General features: G+C 34.8%; 3 protein-coding genes and 1 pseudogene across 3 annotated transcripts; 1 reads left to right on the top strand and 3 right to left on the bottom strand.

Annotated features, from left to right (window-relative positions):
- Positions 1 to 972: 972 nt before the first annotated feature.
- Positions 973 to 2,253, bottom strand: LOC148931780 (aspartic proteinase CDR1-like). Its single transcript, XM_089064883.1, has one exon. It carries the CDS (start codon positions 2,251 to 2,253, stop codon positions 973 to 975), a length of 1,281 nt encoding a protein of 426 aa, XP_088921009.1.
- A 2,691-nt stretch (positions 2,254 to 4,944) lies between these two features.
- Positions 4,945 to 6,218, top strand: LOC125188945 (aspartic proteinase CDR1-like; annotated as a pseudogene).
- A 35-nt stretch (positions 6,219 to 6,253) lies between these two features.
- On the bottom strand, positions 6,254 to 9,323 carry LOC125201455 (tyrosine--tRNA ligase 1, cytoplasmic-like). The gene is made up of 10 exons (XM_048099575.1): positions 9,166 to 9,323; positions 8,932 to 9,079; positions 8,193 to 8,482; positions 8,020 to 8,116; positions 7,549 to 7,654; positions 7,384 to 7,466; positions 7,092 to 7,237; positions 6,851 to 6,956; positions 6,676 to 6,735; positions 6,254 to 6,476 (listed from the first exon to the last, which is right to left on the bottom strand). The coding sequence occupies exons 1-10, from the start codon at positions 9,249 to 9,251 to the stop codon at positions 6,456 to 6,458; spliced, it is 1,143 nt and encodes a 380-aa protein (XP_047955532.1). The 5' UTR covers positions 9,252 to 9,323; the 3' UTR covers positions 6,254 to 6,455.
- A 917-nt stretch (positions 9,324 to 10,240) lies between these two features.
- LOC125205642 (gibberellin 2-beta-dioxygenase 1-like) lies at positions 10,241 to 12,541 on the bottom strand. Its single transcript, XM_048104704.2, has 3 exons — positions 12,084 to 12,541; positions 11,141 to 11,489; positions 10,241 to 10,686 (listed from the first exon to the last, which is right to left on the bottom strand). Exons 1-3 carry the CDS (start codon positions 12,470 to 12,472, stop codon positions 10,435 to 10,437), a joined length of 990 nt encoding a protein of 329 aa, XP_047960661.1. The 5' UTR covers positions 12,473 to 12,541; the 3' UTR covers positions 10,241 to 10,434.
- Positions 12,542 to 21,725: the final 9,184 nt, after the last annotated feature.

Below are 21,725 nucleotides of genomic sequence, written 5' to 3'. Positions count from 1 at the left end.
GAATAGGGAAAACATGTGTATATCTAATGTCTTGAACTGATTCACTTATATGTGTTCTGATCATTCTATGAATTCAATGTGGTTTCTCATTTATGCATGATTTGTGTATTTATTATTGTGTATATTTTGTTCCTTGTTGTTCGATTATATCAAATGAAGCATCAATGTGTAAATACATAATTCCATATTAAGATTAAATTTTTGATGAACATTCCTTTAAATTTTGTTAACAACTTTCATCTACGTCTCTTAAAATCTGCACTGAATTAAAGTGTCACTTTAAATTAAATAATTTATGGACAAATAGAGTATACTCATTGAACATGGAGGCGACAAGGATTAAAATTTGAAACATATATTTAGATTTGTTGTTACTCGACCAAGCAAGATAGTTTTTCTAATAGTACTAGCATTTTACATTTTATTTAATTTTGCTTGAGAAAATATAATTAAATTCGAAAGTTGCTTACCTAAATATGAACCAAATTAAAAATCCAAAAATTTATAAAAAAAAAAATTGTTTAATTATTATGTACTAGTAATAGAATAGAATATTGTGGGAGTATTTGAATAAAATATTTTATTAAAATAAAGTTTTATATATTCCATAAATTTAAAGAACAACTTTAATCGAAAGTCCAGATTAAAAAAATAAAAATTCTGATCTGATCCAAATTTATAAGTCTGGTTTTGGTTAATTCAATTATTTAGATTATGAATATTTTGTTACCCCACTTGTTACAAGCTATAGAGAAATTGCTTGACGAAACTAATAATGAAAGTGCATGACTCCTCCATTGTACTCCCTCCGTTCTATAATAGATGACACACTTAGGGAATGACACGATATTTTAGAAAATGTTAGTATGGTATAAATGACATCAATTTCTTTTAATTCATATATATTTTATAATAATAAAATGGATAATTCCATATTAATATATTAAATCTTATTCAACAACAAAGAACCAATCATCCAAGCTGAAAGTCTCTAGAACAATCCTCAGGAGCAAAGGACAGCATCTTCTGCTGCAAATCAAACACAAACCTGAAATTCCTCTGCTGAAAAGCCCCCAAAATCGATATAGTCTTCGACTCCAACGCCGCCAAACAGAACACATTCCCATTCGTAAAGAAGAACAAATTCTGCGGCGGCACAACCATATCCGCCCCGTTAAAAAGAAACCCCATCCCCGGCAAACTCGGCTGCGCTCCGGTATACTGAAAACATACATACGAGCTCGAAACCATCGGCCCTGCATACCTCTTCACGTCCCGAAACCTTGCAAAATAGCTCATCAGAGAGTTTTTCACAACGATAAACGCGCTCGTCTCCAGCAGGCTCATCGAGGATCCGGAATCTATGTAGATTCCCTCGGGGAATCTCGCCCCGAGCCTCCTCCCGTTGATGCTCATATCGATCAACGGGAGGGCGTAGTTACTGGCACTCCGTTTATTTGCCGTCTCGATGATCGGCATCCTCCCCCAATTCGTCGTCCGGATCACGGCCTCGTCTCCGAACCGGACGTACGAGACCGCGGTCGGGGAGAGGCAGTAGGAGAATCGGTACTTGATCGACGCGCCGAGCTGTCGGGGTAACGACGTCGGTTTCTTGTCCATCCCGAGTATCCCGTTGACCCGCAGCGGGTATGGCCCGCCGTTAGATGTCCCGCAGCCGAAGACGAGGTTCGCGACGGATGCGGGACGTTTCAGACTTGAGTCAAACGTGAATGTTTCAGTGGCGACCGGGCCTTTTGAGAACTGGCCGCTGTAGTAGTTGATGGAGTAGCTGCAGCCGCTGCCGAAGAAAGAACAGTCGAAGCTTTTGGAAAGAGGGTGGCTTTTACTGATTGGCTTATAGGTGCTTGACTTCTTCGGCTCGAAAACAGGGTTGTTCTGCCTGAAGCAGCGGGTGCAGGGCTTGCATTGCATCCACGTGACGCCGCTTCCGGTGTCGAAGACGAGGGTGCTTTTAACAGCGGGGGTGCCGATGTATAGGTCCGCGGTGAAGATGGGGTCGAGCTTTGCCGGGAGGCGGATCTCGGCGTGGACGTGGTTCTCGAAAAGGGAGGCGCGGGCGAGGGAGATCTCGGCGTGTTTGAGGAAGCGTTGCGCGGTTGTGAGGTTCGGTTGGTATAGAGGGGATTCCGGGAAGTCGCGGTGGACGAGCTTCAGGGTGAAGGCCGACGAGGACGTCGGGCGTCGGAGGAAGAAGAGGGTGAAGATGAGGAAGAAGATGTTGATTGAAGGCATAGTGATTTAGTATGATGATGGGAGAGGGAAGAATGAGTGTTCTATTTATATGGAGAGGTGTGGGAAGAGATTGTGTTTTGAGTAATTGTGATATGCCTATTTTGCTACTTTTTACTTTTTGTGTGTGATCTGTTATTTAGTTCTTAGGTTCAAATGAGAAATTGGACATTGCGTTATGTTAATAGTCTTAACATGGAATTATGTATTTACACTTGGATGCTAATTTATCATCAAACAACAAGGAACATAATATTGACAATAATAAGTAGTACTTAAATGAGTAACCACATTGAATTCACAAGGAACATAATGATCAGGATGCTCTTCCCTCGATTCGCAAATAAGAGTCTCATTTTTCCATTTTATTCTGTCTTTAAATAAGAGTTTCGTTTCACTTTTACCGTAACTAGTAATAAAGTCCTATATTCCACTAACTCTCAATCATATTTAATTTAAAATTAATATATACAAGTGGAACCTATATTCCACTAATTTTTTATATTCACTCCTCTTAACATTTCTTAATAACCGTACTGCCAAGAAATGACACTCCTAATAGTGAACGAATGGAGTATTTGTTAGTAATAAATATCAAGACATTAGAATGTCTCGTTCAAAGCTACACATTTCTGAAAAAAGGAAACATCGCTATTTCTAATTTGAAAATAAATGTTTCGGATAGATTACAGATTGAGCTTGAATTCCAGATAAGCTTCTGAATCTATGTTTATCAATCCAGGCCTATAGAGAAGGCAATTCAAGTATTTCAAGGAAGAAACCAAATAGCGAACAAGCAATGACGCAATTTCAATCTCTGATTGTAATATAAATATCCTAAATTGTGAATCCTTAGACCTCAAAACTCAATCAACATGGAGAAACAATGAGTGAAGAAATCGAACCTCAGTGAATTGATTGGATTTTTCAACTGGAAATTCTCCGATGAGACCGGTGAAACAATGTAGAAGAGAGAGATATAGAGGCAGAGATTTATAATTTTAATTTTACCTTATTTAACAAATCACAAATAAAATGTCCATAACTTCAAGGTTAATTTAAGTCCGCTTTTTTTCGTCCTTACTTCTGACTATTTTAGAAAAAATCGAACGACTTCCTTAATTTTGCGTCCTTAAAGAATATATTTGTTGTAGTGTTCGCTTTGTTTTGAATAGAGGGAGAATGTTTTAATTTTATTTAATCTTAAAAAGTGAACTACCTCAAATGTCCCTAACTTTTTGGGTTGTGACACCACAGATTCCTAACAAAAAAATAGCGTCGGAAGACCCTAAAGTTAGACATAATCATGAATGAATTCTGTCACATTTCTGTCAGCAATTTCTTAAGCGATTTCCTAATAAGTTCCGGTACTTCATACGTGATTAAAGTTTTGTCAATATTTGTACAGGAAAAAAAATTATTATATCCCTCTATTTCTAGTTAGTGGTAACAATATACTACTAGTTATATCATGTAGGAAATTCATTTAGAAACAATAAAAAAAATATAAAATGTGAAGTTATTTATGCAATAAAATCTGAATCAATAATTCACAGAATTATTTCACATTTAATTAAATAATACAATAATTATTTTCTTTAAAACATTGACATTTAAAATATTATTTCATTTTATCATCGAACTAATTTGTTACTCTAATCACGTATTATCATCAAATAAAACATATTACACATCTAATTAAATGATTCAATAATTAATTCGTTACTCTAATCTTAGATAAAAGTCTATCATGGCTAATATCATTTACTATATCTTAATATTATCTTTGTTTAAAATACCACCACCTTTCCGTGCTATAGTTATTCATGCACGAAGCATCTTTTTTCGCCATGTTTAGTTATTAGTACTTATTTCATAATATACATCCCATTGAAAGTAACATGTGTCATTAAAGATTTTTTAAAAAATGATAACATTATAACAATGCGTCGAGTGCATTATCTACACTGCTACAAGAAATTATTCAAATGAATCTATAGCGCCCATCAATTATTCGATAACTATAAAAAGATTGATTCCCTAATTTACCCATACAACGTAGTATATAAATGAGTGAGTATGAATTTGCCATATTGTTCAATTTAGGCGATTGATCATCATAGTTTAAATGCTTTAGTTTTGTCTTAATTTTGATATAAAAGTAAGTTTTTGATTCGATCAATTCCCAGTATTGATATGTATTTTCGATATATACGTGTCCCGACTTATGATCATTTATTAGATGTAGCACAGTTGTAGGAGATGGTTCATTTAAGAACTATATATATCTTGAAAATTTTGAGTCAATTGATAAATCAAAATATATCAGTTGCTCCAGCTAATATGTTTTATGCTGCGAATTAATATCAATTGTCAACTGATATAGTATATGCTGCCATTTGATACATTATACGTTTGCTTCTAACTGATAGTTCTCAAAGCTCTCATTGTAAGAAAGTGTTTAATTGAACCCCTTCCTACACGTGTAAATACATAAATTCATGTTGAGACTAATCACATAACCCAATATCCAATTTCTCATTTGAACCTAAGATATAAATAACAGATTACTCACAAAAAGTAAAAGGAAGCAAAATAGGCATATCACAATTACTCAAAACACCATCTCTTCCCACATCTCTCAATATAAGTAGAACACTCGTTAGATTTCCCTCTCTCATCATCATAATCATAATGCCTTCAATCAACATCTTCTTCTTCATCTTCGCCCTCTGGTTCCTCCGACGGCCTACGTCCTCGTCGGCCTTCACCTTGAAGCTTGTCCACCGCGACTCCCCCGACTCCCCTCTATACCAGCCGAACCTCACAACCGCGCAATGCTTCCTCAAGCATGCCAAGATCTCCCTCGCGCGCGCCTCCCATTTCGACATCCACGCCTCCATCCGCCTCCCGGCAAAGCACGATCCCATCTTCACGGCGGATTTATACATCGGCACCCCCGCCGTCAAGAGGACTCTCGTCTTCGACACCGGCAGCAGCCTCACGTGGATGCAATGCAGCCCCTGCACGCGCTGCTTCAAGCAGAACGACCCTGTCTTCGAACCGAAGAAGTCGAGCAGCTACAAGCCGATCAGCAAAAAGCACCCCCTTGCCAAAAGCTTCCAGTGCTCTTTCTTCGGTAGCGGCTGCAGCTACTCCACCAGCTACTACAGTGGCCAGTTCTCAAAGGGCCCTGCCGCAACCGAAACGTTCACGTTCGACAGCAGTTTGAAACGGCCCGCATCCGTGAAAAACCTCGTTTTCGGCTGCGGGACCTCCAACGGCGGGCCTTACCCGCCGGAAGTTAGCGGGATAATTGGGATGGACAAGGATCCAACGTCCTTCCCTCGACAACTCGGTGCATCGATCAAGAACCGGTTCTCCTACTGCCTCTCCCCGAACACAGCCTCGTACGTAAGGTTCGGTGACGAGGCGGTGATCCAGGGGAGGAATGGGCAGAGGACGCCGATCGTCGAGACGAGCAACAAATGGAGCGCCACGAACTACGCCCTCCCGCTGATGGATCTCAGCATCAACGGGAAGAGGCTCGGGGCGAGATTCCCCAAGGGAATCTACATAGATTCTGGATACTCATTAAGCCTACTAGAAACAAGTGTGTTTATTGCAGTGAAAAATTTTCTTGTTAGTTATTTTACCAGGTTTAAGGATGTTAAGAGGTATACAGGGGTGGATGTTCCGAACACATATCTCTGTTTTAGTTATGTGAGGACGCGACCTTACCGACGATGGTGTTTCATTTTAAGGGGGCTGATTTGGAGGCGCCGCCGCCAAATCTGTTCATCTTTTTGGAGAAGAATGTGTTCTGTTTTATGGCGTTGGAGTCGAAAACAATATCCATTTTGGGGGCGTTTCAGCAGAGGAATATCAGGTTTGTGTATGATTTGCAGCAAAAGATGCTGTCATTTGCTCATGAGGACTGTTCTAAAGACTTTCAGCTTGGTGGCTGAGTGAGAATAATTGGTTCTTTGAGATATTAATAAGATGTATGAATAAAATGCTATATTTCTACTCAAATAGTATAAGTTGAAATATAAATCTGATGGAAAATGAATAACAAGAATCTAACATTAAAAAAAAAAAAAGTAATACTATTCCAAGAAAAGCAATACCATTGCTATTGTGATAGTAAAGATCAAAAGTTTGCAATCCTCTTCGGAAGACTGTTGTTTTGCTTTCTCAAGACATCATCTGGTTACCTTGTAACCCTGCAAAGTATATAAGCAAAAAATTATAAAAAATATGGTATAATGATATTAACTAGGAATAAACATAAACTAAGAGAAGCACTTGTTAAAGAGGCAATGGAGTTTAAACTATGGTGTATATAAATAGGGTAACAATCCATATTTGTTTTTCATCTTTTCCATGTAATTCAAACTGGAGAAAGAGGTCAAATGTGCATACCTTGACCCTTTTCAGTAGATCCTTAGCCTTCGGATCGTTGATGAAATGATCACGTACAGGCTGAATAATGTTACAATGGTAAGTAAATGCTTGGGTTGCAAAAAGAGTAATTATATACGTATATGAGTATTTTAGGATCAAACATAGATCAGATGTAAGTCAAATAAATTATTACCTGCAGTATCCGGTTTAGTGCTTTTGCAAGAGCCGGTTTGAGATCTCCAGGATGCAGCTGTCCACTTTCGTAGTCAGCAACTAAATCTTCAAAACTCTTGAAAGTCCTGAAGGGCGTGAATGTGTAAAGAACATAGCTATAAAATGTCCAAACCTAAAATAAAACCAAGGTATACATTTCTGCACTAGAATTGAAAACTATAAAAATTGGGCATGTCGCCAAGTCCTCCAGAATGACTTACTTATCGCCCCCATTCTCTGGTTTCCGCTCAACTGTGAACTCATTGAACCATGGGATAACAATGTATTTGATGTACTCCAAGCACGGGTTCTTTTCAACCACTTTTGGTGGGCAGAAGGCTTTTTTTATCTTCAGGTTTACATCAGCCTGTGACATTCGTTTTAATCAAGCCAACAGAATTTCACAAGTAAAAGAATTCAGAAGGTCCAAAGCATGCCACAACTTAAATCAGAATCGGGGCCAACTATTATAAGAAATTGCTGTCCTTGTAGGAAATTGGAAACAGATAATACCTCTTCATCCTCCATGAAGATAGAAGAAGATGGATCACTCTTCGACATCTTCTCCTGTCCTTCCTGCAGCCCAGGGAGCATATCTGTGTGTAATTAAAAACAGATACAGTTAACATAATTTTTTACAGGACTATAACTTTTATGGAAAGGTAATATTCTGCTTACGATGAGACAATATGATAGGCTTGTTTTTTCTTTTGATGTCATCGCAATACTCTCTAGCCAACATATTTACTTTGCGCTGGTCCATACCCAACTGGCAGATGTCAGCCTGTTCCAATACACAAACTCACAAGTTATATATTAAGACATTAATAAGCTCCATCGGTAGAAAGGTAATGCACAATGCAATAAACCATTTCACTATGCTCTGTAAGTGAAGAATGAGTTGCATTTTTTTCTGGTACCAACAGTGAATATCGTTGTTTCCTTCCTACCTTACTCAAACACAGCGTTATTATCTGGAGTCCTTTTCCTTTAATATTTAAGGTTCATTGTAAATCATTCTTTCACCTCACTGTAGGAAAGTAATGAATTATATTGAAAGCAAAATAAACAAAACATACATATGCAATAGTAGTATTCCTCTAATACTATGTCATTCCCAAATGAATCCAAGCAACAATGAAAACTCACCTTAAGGAAGAATATATCAGCACATTGCATGCACGGATAGAATATCTGGGCTGCTGACAATTCATCTTGCTCGGAGCGGCCCATAATTTGGCAGCACCTAAATGAGGACAAAAGGTACGATATCACATCAGTGATTGGACATTCACTTAGCAGAATGAGAAAATAACACATACCGCAGCACCCTAGGAAGCTTGTTTCTCCTGGCTATATCCATCACAAGGGGCCAGTACTCGTGAGCCCGGGAGTTGATCTCTTCAGAAGACCATAGAAACTCCACCTGGCCTCCTTCAATGTTCATCCCTACAGCTTTCCATATCTCAATCAGGTACTGCCCTATCACTTGTATCTTTTTCAAGTCGCCGCCCATTTTGTTGTTCAGCTGTGCAAACCAATCCGCAATCCATATCTTCACTTTGCATCCCGCGGAAGTCAGTTTATTGACATTAATCGCCTTCATAACTCCCTGCACATATATTGTTTGCACTTTCCATCAAATATCATCACACCTAACCATTTTCACTACGTTACAAAAGTGAAAACCACAACCAAAAAGTTCTATTGCACAATCACATCCAAAAAGAACAAACAGAATCAAATCACTAAGCCTACTATGTCAGATCAAATCTTCAAAATTTAGGTCAGCAACTTAGAATTTTGAGCTGAACTGTTGAAGTTAATTTGAATTTGAAATCAAACTCAAACAAATTAGCAACCACAGATGGAATCAGAGGACGAAAAACTAAATTCATTAACTCTTCAACAAGCCAGATAATTTCCAGAAATACACAATTGAGCATATTTCGATCAGCTGAAACAATAACTAGACAGCATCAAGCTCGGTAAACGCTAGAAAATACCTAAAATAAGACATTTCTGCGAAAACATACAACGAAATGGATTCAATTCAGCTACCTGAGCAATATGCATTCTTCCAGACGGTTCAAATCCATCATAGCAAACAATGTTAGGCTTGTTCGCCAACAATCGCTCCAATTCATCCTCCTGAATGCACTCCTCGCCAATGCTCCTTATCAAATCGTACCTCTCCTTCAAGCTCAATCTGTATTCAATTCAATCCAACAAATTCAGCTTCTAGATACAAAGTGACACACATAATTGCGGTTAGGTGAAATTGAGAGGACTTACTGCGGTTGAGGCGAAATGGAGAGAGACTGTAGCGGCTGAGATGGCGGGACTTCATTGCTGTTGCTGCTGCTTCCTTCGTTCTCCATTGAAAATGTAGGGTTTTGTGTGTATAGACGAAATTCGGAAAGGGAGATTTAACTTTGACTCTGCATTTTTATTCCATCACTCTTTGGCGACTGTTTTTTTATTATTTTCTTGAAATTAGTCAATTACTAGAAATAAACTTGAGTGGTTAGAGTAATTTAATGTGACACCAATTCTAAAATAAGGAGATTAAAAAAAGAAAAAAATCTAAGTATTTTAAAACTATTTTGTCTGTAACTATGCAAATTTGCGAGGATCAAATTAGCAATATTAAGAAAAAGTAATCCACACGAACTATAAATAATTAAAATAACAGATAAATAGGAATAAAATACTACTCCCCCATCCCATAGCACGAGATTTTAGGAGATTTTAGTTGGAATGTTAAATGAAGAGAGAAAATAATATATTTATATTAATATGAGAGATATCTTTTTCTAAAAAAGAAAATTTAATATTTTTTATGGGACAAACTAAAAAGGATAGTGTGATCTCTATTATAAGATGGAGGGAGTATTAACACTCAGTAATAATCTTTCTATCTTACTTTGTGGACATATATATATAATTAAATAAAAGTTACATTCAAAATCCTGTTTTCATGAAAACTATTGTATGTTGAAAATGGTTGTGTAAAGCTTATATGGTAGTAGTAGTAAAGATTAGGCCCATTTTCTAAATTTTATTTTTAAAGCCCATTGCAAAAATGTACTCTAAGTATGTAATTTTCCAAGCCCATTCCTAAATTAATTATGCCTAGTACAATGATTTCCTATCTACACTTTCATCCCTTGATTATTCGAACCCCAAACTTATTACTATATAGTAGTAGTAGTATTGATACTAATTACTAAGTCACCAAAAGAGTGCTAATTGAAGCATATATAATACAATGATAATATACCATGAATTTACAAATGGAAATTTCAAAGTACGAAAATTGTTTTCCTTACATAGTATTTCCATGTCTCAATTAAACGCAACATTGATATTTAGTGATGCAATAATCCTTATATTAATCAACAAGAACATTTACATGACCTATACCACAAGCAAATGAAAAATTACAAGTTTCGTCATTCTAACCCCACTATCACATTTTGAATCTCGTGTTTCGTTTGACAGGAGATGACTCGAAGTTTGTCACCTACATCGAACTAGCTACTACAAACCCTACACACAAGATCATGATGCTACAATCTTCTCAAAGAGACCTAGTCTATTATCAGCTAATTTTGACTTATAAGCCGATTTCTTGTATTCAAACCATGTAAATTCCTTGTACAAGCTATCTTCTTCCCCTTGCATGAGTGATGCCAATGGAGCTATCTTTTCACTCAATGGCGGTCCTCCAAAGTAAATCATCGATAGCCTCGATTTCGATCCGTTGGCCACTACTCTATGTTTCACACTCTTGAACCTTCCGTTAGTCATCACCTACGCCCATAAGAACAAAATAATAATTAAGACGATGGAGTACAACTTATTCAGTAAGACACGTCCCCTACAACTAATACGTCAATGGTACACATAAATAAAACAAACTATCACACATGATTATTAGTCAAAACCTAGGAAACCTTACATCATTTTATCAAAAAATTCTTGCAAAGTACAGCCACGTGGCATAGTGATTTAAATAATAAGGACTAATATTTCGTGGTTGACCAAGTTTACTAAGATTTGAAAATGAAAAGAAGTTTAGTCAAAGAAGAAAGGGAGAAAGAGAAGTTTCTAAGGCAACTAGTGGAGTACTAATTTAATTGAAAAATATTTTTAAATTGCATTTATTTATAATATACAATGTCTTTTATTAAGAAATATGGTCCCACAGATTTGGAGATGAGACATTTCTAATAGGACGATCCAAAAAAAAAACGAGTCACAATACCTGTAATGAGTCGCCGACGTTAATGAAGAAAGAGTTGTGGTCGGGCGGGACGGAGATCCACCGGCCGTCTTTGAGGGAGATTTGGAGGCCGGAAATGTTGTTGGATCGTAGCACGGAGATGATCTGAGGGTCGGTGTGCTCGCCGAATCCGATCAAATTCCGGCCATCGGATTCGAGAAAGCCTGGGATCGGAGGGTAGTGATTCACCCGGAAAACAGAGTCGCTCTGCTCATCCATCAGCAGCTTGCTGAACGCATCCCTCGGCTGAATCCTCAGCCCCTCTGCCACCATTTCGAGAATCTCGCAGGCCATCTTCCTCACCGCAGCGATGTATTTGTTCACCAGACAGCTGCAGCGTTCCAGAAACAACATTGTGTTAGAACTAGCGCAATTTATGCAGCGTTCCAGAAACAACATTGTGTTAGAACTAGCGCAATTTAGTTGGTAAGATGTTTTTCTCGTCTGACTAATAAGTCAGTGTCGTTTAAGGTGTGTGAATAGTAACTTGAGGTAGGGAAATAATGAAAATACAGAACTATTATTGATTCTAAAATGAGTGTGCAGATAAGAGTTGCACGTGAGGAGAAAATTGACCGAAATCGACGTTATGTCAGAACTATGTGGTACTATAAATTTCATGATGGGCTCTAATAAATAAATCTTGTGGTTCGAGTCACTTTTTTTCTAACTTGGACTATTCTACTCATACGTCGACAATTTGAGTCAGTACATAAATTAAATATAAAAAACTATTATTGATTTTCGTAAAAGTAAAATTCATTGCTTATGGGCATGATGATAAATAACAAAATACTAATTTAGTTGGTAAGACGTTTTCATTATAATAATAAATAAGTATGGTTGGAGTTACTTTATTTTTATTTTTTTAATAGATAGATTGACAGAATAAATGAAAAATCATTATTGATAAAGTAACACTGACCGGAATTTATCGGCGGCGCGGCCAAAGATGGCGGAGAATTTATGGTAATCGGAGCTGGAGTTGGTGGTGAGGAGGAGGTATTCGAGCCACCCGACGTCGCCATTGTGGCCGATCTTCTTGTCCCCATAGCCGAAGGGGTCGGGTGGGCCGGCCTGGGCCTTGACGGAGAGGGGGAGGGAGAAGAATCGGAGAGCTTCGGATTCGAGGTCGCGGATGAGGTCGGCGGGGACGCCGTGGTTGATGACTTTGAAGAAGCCGAAGTCCTCGCAGGCTCGGACGAGCTGAGCTTTGGTGTCAGGCTTGGAGAGGTCGATGAGGGGGATGAATGCAGCTCGGTGGTTAGGTTTGGACAACTGTTCCATTGCTGGCGGTTTGGAGTGGACTACCATTGCTGGTGGTGGTGAGGAATGGGGAGGCTTGGGTGGTGAGGTGAGGTGATGTGTTGAGATTGAATAGATTGGGTTTGGGAGAGGTTTGCTATTTATAGGCAGTTTTGAGAGAGAGAGAGGGGGTCATGGGATTAATAATGGAGGGAAAGAAGATACATGAGAAATTGTGGGGTGTGACGTGGAATAGTTTATCCATTGATTTTAGACATGTGAATATTATTTTTATGGTTATAGCATGTGAAATATTTGTTGTGTATTTATCGCGGATCACGAGATTACATAGAAGGTCTACTATTTACTACGTGCTCGTGTTTACGTGTAAGGACATTTGCATTCACGGCTAAAAGGAGTTACGATTGATTTATTTTTTCTTTAAGACCGAAAATTCTTATTCACCCAACTTTGATTCCATCTCCACTTCTCATTATCCCACTCCCCATGGCCTCAATAATGTCGTTTTGTTAGGTTAACAACTTGTCGAATAGCTAGCCCAGAATCTTGTTCGAGCTCCATTCCTGACCTTCAAACAGATACCTTACATGACAACTCCCTATATTTCTTGATTTAACCTTTCGAAATTTGTTATCTGATCCCAACTCTTGATCATGAACGACACTCATCCCTCAGTATAATGTTCCTTCCGTAGAGGTTCCTAGTTGTCTGCGAACTTCCACTATCACTTAAGAAGTAGGGCGACATTCCTAGTAAATATATCCCTGGCTTCTATTCTAACTACCTCGTTAACGGGGTTTTGGATGTTTTTTTCCCAAGCAACGCAATTTCTTCCTATATGTTGTTGGATGATGCACCTAAGCATAACCTTGGACACTAAAATATGACTAAGATGTACATTGATAGATTATCTAATACTGCTTTAATGATTACCAATTTTACGCCAAAGTACTGAAGAAATAGATAGATAGATTATCTTGCATTGCTTTAATGAGTACCAATTTTCGAGTGTTCAAAAGATTCCTCCCCTTCAAAAGAGCAAAAGTCTCTTCTCAATTTTGTCAACAATAGACTTAAAGGCCTAGATTTCCTTTTGGTTAGGCTCAAGGGGATTTCATAATTATATGTGATAGGTAGTTTGAATCTATACATTCACACGCATATAACTCGTTTCATTAATTACTAGTAGGCCCATGTGTCTTAATTAGGAGAAGAAGCACAAACACGCATATAACTCGTTTCATTAATGCTTTTTTCATTTATATCCCAACCATAAAACTTTTCTTAATTTTGCTTCAACATTTTCCTATGTACATTAAGACAATCATTGAAAAAAAAATTTATTCGATCGAATTTCAATTATCAATTATTAATTGGGGATGGTAGGCAACATTGATTCTCTACACCAATCATTGATCAACGAACACAACTAATCCTGAAAAGAAAAATAAAATAGTATAAAATCCATAAGACCATAACCATATAATGTACTTATGCCACCACAAACTTTGATGAAATGTTTTTTTAAATGATCACCAATTATTCTCCATTTATCTATGACCGTAGTGACTTGAACTAATATCGACCTATTAATTGGAGAAAGTCTTACTAATTAAACTGCGCTTCATCGACAAAGATATTTAAAAAAAAAAAGAAAAAATTGAAAATGGGTATTCATCTACCTTCACTCGAACCCTGACTTACTGAATAAAGAGAAAACGTCCTACCAATTCAGTTGCACTTTACGACCAAAGTATTGAAGTTGGGTGCAATGCATTTAAATCGTGATTTGATTATGCAATTGGGTTTTGATGTCTCCGATGAATGGAACAGAAACCGACCAAATTAATTTTCCATGACTGCCCAAAATTGTTAAACAACACATTTCTGGAGTTTGCCTGCCTATTTATTTTTGGTTGATGATTTTCAGGTTCAGATGCCACTCCTCTATTGGTATAAACAATCCATGTGCACAGGGTTTCCATCAATATACCAACTTGCATCGCTCTATCATAGATTCCACTACCCATCTTTACTTTATTTATTAGTACAAGATTAATAATATCATATGTGATTATTAGCAAATACCGATTAATGTTTATAATTGGAGATAGCAAAATAAGGTCGGCCGATGGGTGAGTCGAGCCTGGAATTATCGGGCCGATGAAGTTTCGGGATGAGTCAAGCCCACAAATTTTTTTTTTTTCTCCGGAAAGCTTCACCCACTAACTTGAAGGTTAGGGTTGAAAATTTGTAACCCGAAAAATTTGCAATCTTAATAGTCCGAAGTCCGAGTGGTTGGCCAGATTGACATCCCTAGGAGCATGACTCATTTTACACATTGCTTTTTACATCTTTTAAAATGTAACGAGTTAAAATGAAATATTTAATAAGGGATAGATGAAGTGTTTATTTCTGAATATGAGAAAATTGTATTTTATTTTTTAAATTAGTAAATGAATTAAATTTAAAGGCCGTGCTACGGAGGATTCGAACCAGAGACCTTCGGCCTCATTCACATGATCAAATTGATAGGTTTTGTTTTGGGAAAAGAGTATTTCATATGATCAAATTGATAGATTTTGTTTTGTTATACCTCATGAAATGGTTGACTTAGACTCTACTATGACTTTTCAAACAACAGAACTAAAATATCTTTTAGTCAAAGGATAAGAAAAGAAGAGATAGATTAAAGATAAATTAGAAAAAGAGGAGTTGCTGTAATTCTCCATTTCATTTTATACCATAGTTTGGTCAAGATTAAATTATCTAGAAATTATACAAGATTGAATGGTCCGAGATTCCTAAATATTACTAACATTGTTACTGGAAAAGTCGAACTCATCGGCCAAGATCAAACATGACATTATCTCGAGATTATGTATTAGTTGCTACATTCCTATTCCCGAACAACATATAAAGAATGTAACTTTATTTAATCCATCAAACTGAACACCATATACTTTTGTACATGGTACTTATATTAAAATCACTGGAGTAAAAAGTCTGAAATAACTACGACAACGGAACATCAAATTTTTTAGGAATTACTCCCTCCATCTCGGATAATTCGTTCCAGTTTTCCATTTCGGTCCGTCCCACATAATTTGTCCCATTTCACTTTTACCATTTTTGGTAGTGGACCCCATATTCCACTAACTCATTCCTACTCACACTTTATTATAAAACTAATATATAAAGGTACGGACCCACATTCCACTAACTTTTTCAACCCACTTTTCATTACAATTCTTAAAATCCGTGCCCGATCAAAGTGACCCGAATTATCCGGGACGGAGGGAGTATAATATATCGAGTTAATTTTACTCACACCAATAGATTACACTTGCAATGAAGGTGGGCCCACATAGCGGGGCAACACCTTTGAAGCCGATTTGTGGGCCCATATAAGTTAGTCCAAGTCTTTAGATCTTCAAACTCTCCCATCTTTCTCTCAATTATGATTAGAATTTAATACTTTTATTAATTTATTTTTTGTACAATTTGATCTGACATATATATTAATATATACCTACTTGACCACTGGATCATTATTTAAAAAGGATAACCTAATTTCGTAACCTAAATTACACTGTTTATTAAATACCATCCATTTATATTTTCAAAATGATTTTATAGATAATTCGAAATTAAAACAAATCAGCTTACCATATTATTAGATTGATTAACCTATAAAATATTTCATACCAATTATGTACATAAATTATTGTAGAAAACAACATAATTTGTGGACTTAAATTATTGATTATTTAAATTAGGCATGTTGAGTTCACAGATTGTTCTACGTCTCCTGGGTGGTGGGTGAACACGTATTCAAGACGAGTGGAGGTGACGTGGCAAAAATAGATTCATAAAAATGGAATTATAAAGATTGATGTCGGCGACTAACTTGTAAAGGCCCACAATAATTAATACACTCTTTTTTGTTTTAAAAAAAGACAGCTCGGCCCAAACCCACCGCATTTCTTATTCATCGATGTTCGATTAATGGATTAAATCATATTAATTTTTAAAAATATTATTTGATATAAATGAAACTCGGTGCATAAAGTTGGGATAGTATCACGTAAAATTAATCTTGATTTATGAATTTTAGTAGTTTTTTATATGATAAAATTAATTTTGGATAAAAAACAGAGGGATATTATTGTTCCTAAAGTTGTCGTTCGGATGACATAACTCATATCATACGATTATTCATCTAGGATAAACTTATGAGATTATTTTAAATAGAGAGAGATGATTATGACTTATTATTATATAATTATCCATTTGCTAGGTATTTAGTTTTCACATGATGACAATGATTTATACATATAAATAAGTAATTACCCTTAACTCATCATTCATCTTTGTCTCATCTAATCTATTGTGGGTGTTATTATTGTGATTGAATGTAAGGGTATAAGACATTTGATATGCATGCATGTTTCTATTTGCACACTCTTTACGTTTAAGCTATATATATATAGGGGTGCATTAGGGTGCCATCATAATTAAAATAACATCATACCACCAATATAGTTAGATCTCATCTATGGACGCCTAGGATTAAGTTTCGTGAAAAAACACAGGTTTGCAGTCTACTGTATTAGATATTGCAGTCTACTGTATTAGATATTGCAGTCATGGTAAACTGCAATATTGTTGTGGTAAGACTGCAATATTCAATGAACAGCACTGCAATCTGGTAACGTAAAATTAGAAATTTCTTATTTTACCCCTCCGTGTTTTTACACGTGGCAGCATGACAAGCACACGATTTTCAAATCCAATGGCCTAAAATGGTGGTATGGTGTTACAATAAAGAGGGTTGTCATCTCAGTACATCCCTATATATATATATATATATATATATATATATATTATATATATATATATATATATACATAAAATTTATGTTTGTAAATATGCATATTTCTACGGTGAATGCATTTCCGTCGATTGATGAATACAAAAATGAGATCAAATTCTAAAAGGGTAAATAAAATTTCACTAAACCAACCCATATACTTATATACATTGGGTGGAACATGAAGTTACAAGACTTCACCATGTGAAATTAGTTCATTTTAGTTATTAGATATTACCATGTTAAAATAACAAGTACTTAATTGAGATAACTAGATAAGCATTGTTAGGGGGATTCATTAATTATGCTAGTGAGTTTATGATTTTGTACCACAAATGTCATTTTCAAAGGATTAGAATCAAAATTTGATAGTTAATTATTGAAAAGGATAGATGATATTGGGGATAGTTGGTCTAAATTCAAGAATTGAACCAATAATTGGTGAGACATAGGCATAGTTTCCTATATCTGTGGCAGGATATGGTTGAATGATGAACCATTTTAAATTGTTTCACTTTGAAAGCTACTTTTCATTAGGGCTTAGATAAGGAGGTGTCACACTACCATACTACAAGATATGGCCACACCATTTGCTAGATGCTTCAATTAGATAATATCAATTCATATTATACAATGTACATTTTAAGTATGTCTTGATTTTATTACTTAATATTTCTGATAATATCAATGTGATGTCTATTCTTGAAAGAGACATTGGAGTCAACTCCATCTTGATGTTATATTTTGAGATAAACTCAACTCTTTATTAATGATATTATTATCTATAGATTAAAAAATGAAATTATAAAGAAATGTTAAATTAACTAGTGAGATAAAGAAAAAATAATTGAAAATACTACTAGTTATTATTCTAGTGGTCTCATGTTACTTCCACTTTTCTATTTTAACTCATTTCAAACTGGTTATACTATTTAAATTTTAAGTAAAAATTAAAATATTTAATTAATATATTAGAGTTAATTAAGTATTTATTATTAAGTGATCTTTCATTATTACACTTAAATTACTAATTTAATTATATTAAAAATCAATCTCAAATTTGTGCATCATCCAACTATGGTTTATCAATCCTCAATTAGTGTTTATTAATTCGCATGTAGTTAAAACTTTTATATTAGTCACAATTAGTATTTAGTAACAACAATGCTTTGTGAATCTAAATATACTAAAATAGTGCATCATCCAACTATGGTTTATCAATCCTCAATTAGTGTTTATTAATTCGCATGTAGTTAAAACTTTTATATTAGTCACAATTAGTATTTAGTAACAACAATGCTTTGTGAATCTAAATATACTAAAATATTCCTCTTATAATTACTTTTTTTTTTAATATAGAACAAAACTATCATACTATAGAGGATAGTGAGTAGAGGTTCAACAGGTCAAATAAGGCTCCGCTAAAAAATATCTTTTTTAGTTTCAATTTATGCCAAAAATTTCTTTATTTTAAAATTAAGTAGTGTCTATTTGTCTGATGTCTATTAGTATATAAGGTCATAGAATCATAATCTAGAGAAAGCTAAAGAATTAAAATTGAAGTTTAAATTTTTAATAATAGTCAATAAATAGTACTCTCTCCGTTCCATAAAAGATGTCACACTTGTGGGACGACACGAGATTTTAGGAGGTTTTGTTTTGTGTTTTAAATGGAGAGAGAAAATATAATATTTATATTTATGTGAGATAGAACTTTTTCCAAAAAGGGAAATGTGACATCTTTTGTGGGACAAACTAAAAAGGAAAGTATGACATCTTTTGTGGAATGGTGGGAGTACTGTATTGTGTTATATTTAATAATTTCTATTCTTATAACAATATAATTCATATAAATAGAATAAATTAGAAATATAATAATTTTGGGTTTATGGGTACCTGATTAGTTGGGTTCGAGTACCTGCATTAAGTATTATGGTACCCGAATTTATATACGGATCGGGTATTGGGTATGGTATTTTTGAGATTTCGGGTCCGGGTACCCGAATTTTTGGGTTTGAGTATCCGCGGATACTCGAATTTGCATACCTACCAAGACTCTATAACAACCGTTTTTCCTCGAATTCTCAGTTTTATTTGTAGCCCTAGAATGTGTTCTTATTCTTTATATTTCAAATAGATGAAGATATAAAACATATATCCAACATGTATATTAGTTAGGGGTGGGTAGGTACGGTATACCTTACCGAAATCATCATACCGTATACCTTATCGTAAATACGGTATGCGTAAAAGTCATACCTTTACCTTACCAAAGTTTTCGGCATACCATATACCTTATTTTCGATATAACGAATTTTCATACCGATACCGTACCTCATTTTCGATATACCGTACTGAAGTTCAGTATACCTTACTTTTGCGGTATACCTCACTTTCAACATCAATTAAAATAGAAAATTAGAGTTTTTAGAATATTATTTATATTTTATAATTTTAAAAATAAATTAAATATAATTTATTCATAATTATATTTATATTTCACAATAGATTTTATAATTTAAAAATATATAAAATATATTTTATATATAATTGTGTTTATATTTTTGTGGTATATACCTTAATTTACGGTATATACCGAATTTCGGTATGCAGCGGTATACCGCGATATTTGAAAATTCATACCGTTACCTTACCGGAATTTTTCGGTAAGGTATCATACCGTACCGTAAGTCACGGTATACCGAAAATTCGGTATTTTCGGTATTTTTTCGGTACGATAAGGCCGGTATTTCGATATTTCGGTATTTTTCCCCAGCCCTAATATTAGTTACATATAATTGGAGAACCGATAGAAGTGGGATTAAGCAAATTAATTTTAAAAATATCATAAATTCGCATTTATAGAATCTTCTATAGTGACGTGGCTTCTGATAAGGAAAGATATTTTCCAGTTCATTTATTAATTTTGTTTAATTTGTAATGCATTATTTGGTCAAAAAGATGTGCTTCACCAGTCAGTTTCTAAGTTTCTAATTGGATTGCCTGTCAATTTTAAGCATGAATCTAGATCGTTGACGTACTTGAATTCATCAAATCATTAATTATTTAAATTCTTTTATTTGGACACATATAGCTTTAAATCCTATAGTATATCATTTAATAAAAAATATCTCAATTTTTGAAATAATTATTTAGGGTTATTGGTACGTGATACCATGAATTTTAGCCAAATTTTGGTATTTTCCACGAACTTTAAAATTGGTCTAAAATATCATAAACTTTGCATTTATTTTTGTTAACTTTGCATTTATTTTTGTTATTTCCCAAGACAAGTTAATCACCATGTTTGACGAACTTACGTGCATCTTTTATCCTACTTGTCACTACTAAATCAATGTATTCTACGTGACTTTTTATCGTACTTACCATGAACTTAAAAAGTGGTCTAGATAAAACATTTCACGGTTGCTCACATAGAATAAATTTTTCGCTGATGATATCTTATTTGGGTTGAGTTGGGTTACTTTGGGAAATACTACCAATCAAAATACAAAGTTTGTGATATTTTAGACCAGTTTCAAAGTTTGTATGAAATACCAAAATTTGGCCAAAAGTTCATGATTTTAGGGACCAATAACGCAATTATTTATTTAAATCCCAATTTATTTTATTTTTATAAAAAATGTCTTGGGTCCATTTCCTCATTGTTTTGAGTCACAATACTTAGAAATATGGCGTCATAGTTTTGATGCAAAGGCAATAGTCTAGTTGAAATAAGGAGTCATTTTTAAAGTTCATGTTATTTGTCATAAAACAAGTAATGATATTTACATATTTTTTTTAAATCGTGTGGTTTACAATACAAATAAGAATAATATATATCGAATGCATGTGTTTCTTTAAGAAGATCAATAATAATTTCCTATTTATTTTTGTGATGGTTTGAACTCCTGATTTATTGGATAAGAGAATAACGTTTAAATACCAAGTAAGTTGGGTTTTATCGTAAAATATAATTCTATTTATATGATATTTAATGACTTATACATCAAAACGATATTAATTACTGAGTTTCAATTCAACAGCATCATGAGCCCAAATTGACGAAATTGACTAACTTCTAGCGAATGTTAATGCATGTCATTTCGAGATTTCGAATATGATTACACACTGAAATTTCATAACATATTGCTGGGATCGATAATGAAATTTTATTATTCGTAAAAGGTATGATTGGTAGATTAATAGTCCATTAGTTAAAAGATGTTATTTTGTAATGAGCGGATTTACATTATAATTAAATAGGATAACAACAAACTTAAAAATTTAATACATTGAAGAATTATTAATTGTATTGGTTATTAGATGTTAAAATTGGTTGATGAGTGGAGTTGTGATTGAAAGAATTTAACCAATTAGCCTTAAATGTGCAATGCAACCTTCTTAAATGTTGACATTTACTTTGAA

Source organism: Salvia hispanica, chromosome 2 (genome assembly GCF_029641045.1).
Source record: "Salvia hispanica isolate PSC_SH4W2 chromosome 2, Shi_PSC_v1, whole genome shotgun sequence".
In the NCBI taxonomy this organism is placed as follows: domain Eukaryota; kingdom Viridiplantae; phylum Streptophyta; class Magnoliopsida; order Lamiales; family Lamiaceae; genus Salvia; species Salvia hispanica.
Note: the sequence above shows the minus strand (reverse complement) of the source record. Positions and strands in the feature narration are given on the sequence as shown.

What these genes read in the sequence shown, in the direction of transcription:
- LOC148931780 (XM_089064883.1), bottom strand. Translation starts at nt 2,253, where the DNA reads ATGCCTTCAATCAACATCTTCTTCCTCATCTTCACCCTCTTCTTCCTC.
- LOC125201455 (XM_048099575.1), bottom strand. Translation starts at nt 9,251, where the DNA reads ATGGAGAACGAAGGAAGCAGCAGCAACAGCAATGAAGTCCCGCCATCT. An exon ending in TCCATTTCGCCTCAACCGCA is followed by an intron (nt 9,080 to 9,165) that starts GTAAGTCCTCTC and finishes AATTGAATACAG; the next exon opens with ATTGAGCTTGAAGGAGAGGT. An exon ending in GAAGAATGCATATTGCTCAG is followed by an intron (nt 8,483 to 8,931) that starts GTAGCTGAATTG and finishes ATATATGTGCAG; the next exon opens with GGAGTTATGAAGGCGATTAA.
- LOC125205642 (XM_048104704.2), bottom strand. Translation starts at nt 12,472, where the DNA reads ATGGTAGTCCACTCCAAACCGCCAGCAATGGAACAGTTGTCCAAACCT. An exon ending in CGCGCCGCCGATAAATTCCG is followed by an intron (nt 11,490 to 12,083) that starts GTCAGTGTTACT and finishes GGAACGCTGCAG; the next exon opens with CTGTCTGGTGAACAAATACA. An exon ending in ACGTCGGCGACTCATTACAG is followed by an intron (nt 10,687 to 11,140) that starts GTATTGTGACTC and finishes TTATGGGCGTAG; the next exon opens with GTGATGACTAACGGAAGGTT.